Source organism: Rhipicephalus sanguineus, unplaced genomic scaffold, assembly GCF_013339695.2.
Source record: "Rhipicephalus sanguineus isolate Rsan-2018 unplaced genomic scaffold, BIME_Rsan_1.4 Seq1063, whole genome shotgun sequence".
NCBI classification, from domain to species: domain Eukaryota; kingdom Metazoa; phylum Arthropoda; class Arachnida; order Ixodida; family Ixodidae; genus Rhipicephalus; species Rhipicephalus sanguineus.
In genome coordinates, this window is record NW_023614257.1 from 269824 (window position 1) to 278123 (window position 8300).

General features: G+C 47.3%; 1 protein-coding gene across 1 annotated transcript; it reads left to right on the forward strand.

Annotated features, from left to right (window-relative positions):
- The first annotated feature begins 2856 nt into the window (after positions 1-2856).
- Positions 2857-6470, forward strand: LOC119375999 (uncharacterized). The gene is made up of 2 exons (XM_037646000.2): positions 2857-3220; positions 5743-6470. The coding sequence occupies exons 1-2, from the start codon at positions 2882-2884 to the stop codon at positions 6073-6075; spliced, it is 672 nt and encodes a 223-aa protein (XP_037501928.2). The 5' UTR covers positions 2857-2881; the 3' UTR covers positions 6076-6470.
- The last annotated feature ends 1830 nt before the right edge of the window (positions 6471-8300 follow it).

The following is an 8300-nucleotide window of genomic DNA, read 5'->3' on the forward strand; positions in this document are numbered from 1 at the left end:
CGGCTCAATCAGTCCACAGGACAAACCTTCACGTGGGTGAGATAAAGTAACCGGAACAAATTTTGCTGTTGCGCAGGCAAAAGCACATCACTGGACACGGAAAATACCTCAACTCGATCAGATGGCATTTCGTCACAATCATGCGGTAGGATATCATTTCTCAGGGATATTTCACCAGCTCTGCAGTCTAATGTCGCTCCACAGTCTCGCAAAAAGTCGATGCCAAGAATAAACGTCATGAGTAGCGATGCTAGTACGGTGAATTCAGTTCGAAACGCCTTCACCCACGGTAACCAAAACTGAGCAGACTCCAACAGGTCGCAACAGTTCGCCGCCAACTCCACGAAATGTGGACTTCCCGTCCCAGGCAAACATCACTTTCTGTCCTAGGCGATTCTTGAAAGAAAGGGACATCACAGACACGGAAGCACCAGTATCTACTAAGGCAACAGTACTAACACCCTCAATACAACACACACTTTGTTCTTGACATGACGACAGGCGGAGAATTTGCGAAGATGACCGTCCTGCGACCTCACCCATCGGTCGCACCAGCTAGTTTCCAGCTGGGGTGGTGTAGGCGGGCGGCGCGGTGATGGCGATCGACGAGTCCGGGTGGTGGCGGAGTCAGGCTGCGTCAGACACCGGAGACGAAGTCCTGGGCATGTATTCCCGCGGGTGGCAGACGAAAAGGGGTAGCTGGGGCAGATGGTTGCCAGGGTGCGGCGTCTTGCATGCGAAGCGGATACGCACGATGTCCTGCAGTGCGTTGCGGACGACGTCTGCAGTACCTCGAGATGTGCCTGAACACCGCAATTGAAGCAGACAGGTGGGTGCGGTGGTTCTCATTGTTGTAGGACACAGGTCTCCTGGGCATTACGTACTCGGAAGACACTCGACGAGGCGGCACGTCCTGTCGACGCGTAAAAGTCGTCACTTGAGGCTGTGTCATGGTGCCCCCATATGGACGTCATCGCGGTTGTGTATGCAGGTCGTGACCAGGAGACCGGTACTTCCGGATAGCGTCATCCAATGCACATGGTGACACACGCGGTTGACATCTCCACCTTGAAAGGAGCCGGTTCGTCTCTGACAACACGCCGTATCAAGCGGCGAGGTCGTAAGAGGAAGAGATGTCTTACACTTGCTACATTCGTGACGTTGTCCAGTCGGCGAACTTCGGAAGTACCGCCAGTGTTTTGAGAGCTTCAAAGGCACGACAGTGACGCCTCAAGTCGGATGGCGTCGTGACATCTTCCTAGAGATAAGAAAATTATAAACATCTTCGGCAATCCCTTGAGAAAATGTCCCACCTTGTCCTCTTCCGACATGTTTGGATTCACAATACACATAGCTTCAGGATCTCTTCTATGTAGGTCGTGCACGTCTCTCCAGGTAGCTGTGCTCGCCGTGAAAGTGTCTGCTCGGCCTTTTCTTTTTGGAGAGCGAATCACCGAAGCACTTCTTTATCTCGTCGACGGAGGTCTCCCAAGTTGTCAGCACATCCTCATTGTTGTCAAACCACAGAAGTGCAGTTCCGGCAAGGTACAGGACAACATGCGAGAGTTGTGCAGAGGCGCTCCACTCATTAAGACGGCTCACCCTCTTATAGTGCCGCAACCAGTCATCGACGTCCTCATCTTCTCTTCCCGAGAATGTGCGCGGCTCCGATAAGGAGTGCAGCCCGCCTGTCTTGGACGAGCAGTCTCTTGTGCGATTCTTTCGTGGCCATAATCACGTCTGTCCGCGTCATTCATGGCAACGTCTCCCGGTGGTAGAACCGCCAACCGTTTACTGCGTCGAGGGGGCGGTAGAGCTCGGTCGTCCAGTGTTACGTACCCAGCACCTCACCAAAACTGTAACGATGGTATGGATTTATTTACAGGGTGAGACTAGTGAGATATGCTTAGTGCAGCGCAAGGGACAGGACGGTCAGCCCCAAACTGATCGCTGCTCGGCGCCTTCTGCCTCCTCTTCTAGGCTCCAGCGAACTCATGCAGCGTGACAATATTATCAAATATGAATATTCAAACATCATGTTGCTTTGCTGTTTGAGACATAAGTGCTTTATAGCTCGTGAAGGCCTTGCGCAACAGGACGATAGAAATTGTCATCGTTTAAGCCTGGGAAATTGCTGTGTGGTGAAAGTCACAGCCGTGCTTTTTACCCCTCAGTCACTGCATGTGAAACTGCTTCCACTAGCACTAACGTACGCGTGAGGGCACCGGAATGGTCGAGCAGCTCAATGCAACCAATAGAAAAACGCACCGTAAGCGTGCTTATGCTACACAATGCTCACACAACAACTGACATTGAAAAATGGGACAGTGCATTGGCCCGTTTCGTTTACGGCGCTTTATTAACTCTATGGAAAAAAAGTACATATAACTTCAGCGAAACACCCTGTTCGCCGCTAAATTGGTGAAATTCGCAAGCACCAAACTCGTATTTCTGAAAGTGGCACTGTGATTAGTATGCAAAGAACATTTCTCGGAATCGAATCCTGGAAGAATCCCGGAAAGAAAAATTCTCCCAGATTTCCGTGCTCGTTAGGACAAGCCGTTTAGGGAAATACCCATCAAAAACAGCTAATGATCAAAAGTGGGGCATAAATCATTCGCCAGAAGGTATTATCATGACCATACATACACAATTCGGCGAGTTTATCTAAAGCCCGCTGTGTGGAGCCTACTCTGTTCATTCGTATATCACTAGCGGTGCAGATAATTGTTGGCCATGCGCCCTTATAACAATGTACTATAGGTGTGCATCACTGTGCGCCTGCCTAGCTTCATAAAGAAAGCTTCACATATTAAGACGGTTTCTCTTAATGACAATAGCCGCATTATTTTTTTTCTTACGCAGGCACTTGGTGCTGAGCATGGCTTTCTTTCCCGATGCCGACGTGGTCAACGTGTTTCGTGCCCTCGAAAGCAACCGGACCATCTTTATAATGGTTTTCAATGCCATCACTTTCGGCAAAAGAAATGCCAAGGCGCTGGGGCGATTGGTCGAACGCAACCGAGCGTTCAATTCTCTCACCCTCGACCTTAACCAGAGTGAGCCCTGCGTCGATCGCATGGTTCAGTTCCGCAATATCTGCCGGGAACTCAAGGAGGCGCTTCGTCGGAACCGCTTCATTGTGCACATAAACGTAAACTTAGGCAATTCTAATCTCTCCAACGACCCTGCCATCAAGGATGCTATCAGGCAAAACTCGGTGAGCAGTGAGTTTTCTGTCTTAAATAGATTTTAAAATGCGGAGATCATTTTGCTTTGGCTAGCGCAACTTATTCCGCATGGGTGGGAGAAGCTTCGAACTCGCAGAGTTGTGTACGACCGTGATTGACACCCTGACTATAGGTATCAGTCATGGTCAGGCTCGCGGTCAGATTGGTCAGGTTAACGGAATGTCGTGTTATTGGCAATGGCGCCACTACTTCTCTAACGCTCTGGAAGAGTCCAGGAGGAGCATAGTGGTGAAGGACAACACACAGAAACGTCGCATCTATACCGTGGTGTTCCTCTTGTATCACTAAGTGCATTATTAATTATTAATTAAAGAGTAATGATTAATTAATTATTTCGTTTAACTAAGATATCGCCTATGTCGGTTGCTTCTCTGATCCACTCTTTCTTATTATATCGTAGAGTTACGCCTACTATGTTTTGTTCCAGTGCACACTTCGTGCCTCTTAACTTCTCAAACTTCCTTGCTACTGTGCACGTTTATGTCCCATATCTTAAAGCTAAGTCAATAAACACTGCCTTGAGTACTTACAAAATAGTGTAGTTTGTTTGCACTGGTGAAACCTTAACTGGGTTCGAGCTGTTTACGTCAAAATACACTGTCACAATGAGCTTCTGCGTGCACTAAAAGGCGGCTGAGCCATTGGCGAATTGTTTCTACATCTTCTATTGCTTACCAAGGGTCCTGTCGTGGCTAGGATGGCTTCCTGGTTTTATAAAATGGCGAGCTTCTAACAAATACTAAACAGTACCAGTGCCTAATTCACTTCAAGGCCGACAACTTGGAAAACAGAAAGAACGCCTCATACGTAACAACGCTAACCTAAAAGATTAGTAAAAAAGAAAAAGAGGGAAGCAAGACGAGGGTACTACGCTTCTTCGATATCCAGGTATATCATTCGTTCTTTTAATTTAAAGATGATCAATTAACTGCTAGAAGGCTTGTCTTGCAGAAGGACATTGTATCATTTATATGACCTGCATGGACTGAAAATTTCCAAAGTGCTTCAGCTACCAAAGTGAGGAATGCTAATAAGTATGCTTTAGAACAATCACTACATGGCTAAAGACAGAACAACCGATATTACAAGAAAATATCCCAACTGAAAAAAAAATGTTTGCGTGCAATACCCGTTCCCCGAGGACTTGGCAAATACGTTCTGCTCTATGCTAAGCCTTGTAGTATTGCTCAAGTTTGCTAAGGAATCTGTAGATGTTTCTCAATCACATAAAATAAGCCAAACTGAGGTTACCCTTAAAAAAGTCAATTTAGACAGTCTATAGACTGTCTAAACCCATTTTTAGAGTGTCTATAGACTGTCTAAATATATTTTTGTGAGGGTAGTACCTCTGATTTATGTTGTATTTGTCTAGGTGGCGCTGTATTGATCCCTCTGTGCTTCCTTTGTAAACTGAATTCCTTATATTGCCTAATGGACGAAGGAAAGAAAATTCTAGGGGCCAGTTTTCTTTGTTAGACGCAAGAATAATGACAACTAACAGACACTTAGGCAAAGGAACTTATAGGGGTTAGTGTTTGCAGTAATAATGACATAAATGTGACGAAAGTAAAGTAAACGAAAAAGGCACCTCGCCTCCAGCAGGGACCAAAAGGGAGAGTTGGATCCCTGCCGGCGGAAGTTGCCTTTTCGTGCATATTACTTACTTCCCATTTACAGCATAATTACTACAAATAACGTCGCTTATACTTTTCTGGGATCAAATGCTTGTTGGTTCTCATTTATATTGCCTAAAGAATTCTACGACTTGATAGTGTGCGTGAAATGAGTCATATATGTAAAAGTTGAGCGAACAGGAGAAAATGCCTCAGACAGGCTGGCCGACGTTTCGATAGGCGACCTATCTTTGCCAAAGGCGCCTTGTCATCCCTGGCGTGTTAGTTTTAAGGGGTTAGTGATTACGTCATGTCCAGCGGTGGCGCGTCTGTTGCTGTTGGTAATTGCTGCCTGGAAAGAGGAAAACTTTCTCTTTCCAGGGCAGCAATTACCAACAGCAACAGACGCGCCACCGCTGAACATGACGTAATCACTAACCCCTTAAAACTAACACGCCAGGGATGACAAGGCGCCTTTGACAAAGATAGGTCCCCTATCGAAACGTCGGCCAGCCTGTCTGAGGCATTTTCTTCTTTTCGCTCAACTTCTCCGTGTATCCATCTGTCGACTCCCTTCTTGACTTCGGAGATTCATACATGTAAAGAGTGTCTATAAGATGTCGCTGCCATGTAAAGGGGCTGCCTCGCCTACAAGCCATTGAACTCCTTTCCATTCTGTAGCATCTGCGTTAAAAGTCCGTGCTTTTCTTACTGTGTTGTTTTGAAATTGCGCGTACCAGTTCTCCCTGCTGTAGAATCTGCTTCCTTATATTTTCCGTTCGAGGAGAATAAGTGCACTGCGATATTGAAAGAGCCACGCGATGACATCGTGTGGTGTCGGAAGGCTCTCGCCATCAAATGCACGCTTTAAAATGCAGGCGCTCATCAACCAAGCCATCCGGTTCGTCAATGGCTCCATGGACAAGACTGACGCCCTGGCTTTCGAGACCCTGCAGCATTGTCGGTCGGTGTCAATAAGGATGCACTCGCATGGTGGCATTCCCCTCGAGTCAGCGCTCCAGAAGGTCGCCGAGGCGCGCAAAAGGCTCGCTTTGAACTACTTCGTTCTCGCGGGCGTCGTCAAAGTCAAGCTTGTGTGCCAGATGACTCGCAAGGCGAAGAAGAAAATGACCTTGCTCGACAAAATCGGCCGAGTAATGCAGGCGCGCATCTGCTCCTACCTCAGCTTGACCGATGTCGTGGACATCTGAGGGGCCACAGTTTTTATTTTATCCTTGGCGGGGGCCTCAACCCTCCACCTGTTGACAACGGCGTCGTCGTACGTCAGCCCTCGAGCGTAGTTGAAGCACGTACAAACTCCATTACAGAACCAGTCGTAAAAGAAACTCCCATATCAGAGACCTTCATACTTTGCACACATTTTAACTGGGAGCGGTTCAGATCAAGCGACGCGTTATAAATGACAAGTTGGAGAAGCTTTTCATTGTTGGTTCATGCTGTTGCATTTTCAGAGCGACATGAACGCGCCACAATTTCATATTTACGCACGTCATATCATTGCGCTGGGCATTCGACTTTCCCGCATTCGTTACGCCACTACCTTTCATTTTTCTGTTTATTTTAGCGCCATATTTTAGCACCGTCAGATTTTTAATGTTTTTGGTGCGCAACGGAGGAAAATGGAGCAGCTTCAATTTCTGCGCACAGCATGTGCATAGCAGAACACAAGCGCACACGCTTTTCAGAGATGTTTTTCTTGACATAGGGCTAAGATGCTTCGCCATATGATATGGCACATTTTGCGACACTGATTGCAGTATTAGGAATACCGTGAATATTCTGTAGTACTTTGAGTTAGTTTGTTCTTGCTATGCAACATACGCTTGAGTTTTTAGATCACGCCCACTGCTTCAAAATATGTATTTTTACTCCAGAACTCTGCTTATCTATCGTGTTCTCATGTTTTTTTAAATGACTTGACACTCTTCGCGAAGTGAATTTATCATGTGTTCGTTCAATGCTTCTCGTCCGTCCCTTTATGACATTTGCGTCTGCAGTACCATCATTACAAAACCACTTTGTTGCCAATTGGTTTTTTCGCAGAATGTCATTTTATCTGAACGCAAACGTGTGTGTGTCACTAAATGTCGGCCTTGGTGTTTGTGAAAGTAAAATCGATTTACAAGAAGTGTTGTGTATGTGTGGCCCGTTTCATTTGATTTCGAAGTCAGCTGAGTATTGACGCTGTCGATCAGGTGAGCCATATGTGGAGGACCCGAGTACCTTATTCCTGCGTTACCAGTATTACTGCAGGAGGGGTCTTTACCGGAAAGCTTTTAAGCGAAGGTTTTAACTCTCATATTTCGGCGTCATGCGCGGAAAACCCGATGCCCATGAGCGCACTGAACTGCTGCTCTCGAATTTATTGGATGCACCATCTTCCAATAAATGCTGATCTCTACCGCGGGCTTGTTGGCGATCTGCTTTCAGTGTGCAGGCGTGCACAGTGAAAATCAAGCTCGGGAGCGGAAAATGAGTTATTGATGGGCTGAGAGTGGTGCACAAAATAATAGAGAAAATGACACAGAAAAGAAAACATGCACGCATGCCGGCAGTGATGACGGCAACCGAGCGATCAACACTGGATAGACATAGCAGGTAAATTGGCATGCGCAAATTGCAGACATAGTGTGACAAAGCACTGAGAAGTGCGGACGCTTGTCTCCGGTTTTTTCTATTCTGTCCTGATGTACCATTTTCGCGTGCCAACTTGCCTTTGAAATATGAACCAACCCGTGGACCAACAAGTTTTGTGGAGAACATACACACTTGGGGCCTGCTGTCAATAGAATTCAACAGTGCGAAGCAACACACTTAATAGTTCGTAACTAAAACATTGTAGCAGACAGCATGCGAATGACCGGGAAGCAGCAGCAAGTCCATACACAATGAACGCTAGCGAGTCCTCTTGATGTGCGTGTGATTGCCGAATTTGGTTTCCCCATCTGATCGTCTAGACTAAACAGCATTAACTGTAGCCTGTGTCTCATTAACTCTGTTTCTTTTGGCAATGCTCCCGTCACGTGGTTGTGACCGTGAAGAAGGCTGCAGCAAGGCTGGGAAATATGGAACTTGTAGCGGTGAAAGAGCGAGGCATTCACCAGTGGGATCATCTCTTGGTGCAAAGGCGCGAGCGCTGATCGCGAGCTGTGGTTGCAGAGCCTGCTTGTTTCTCGCTAGACCTGCGGTCTGCCTGCTACCAGACGTCGTCAATAAACCCCCTTGCAAAGTGGTGGAGGAGCTGGGTAGTTAAATCTGGAACTTCGAAGCCGGAAGCTGCCCACTGCGCCGACAATGCCTGATCAGACCACCGAGCAAGGCACCGCCCAACAAGGCACGGCCCAGTCGCCGCTGGTCATCGTGCCTACCACCCTGCGCCAACGCGATCCTCCCTTCTTCAACGGCACCGAGGACC

Coding starts and splice junctions, on each gene's coding strand:
- LOC119375999 (XM_037646000.2), top strand. CDS start 2,882: ATGGCTTTCTTTCCCGATGCCGACGTGGTCAACGTGTTTCGTGCCCTC. Junction 3,221..5,742: donor ATGCTATCAGGCAAAACTCG/GTGAGCAGTGAG, acceptor TTTAAAATGCAG/GCGCTCATCAACCAAGCCAT.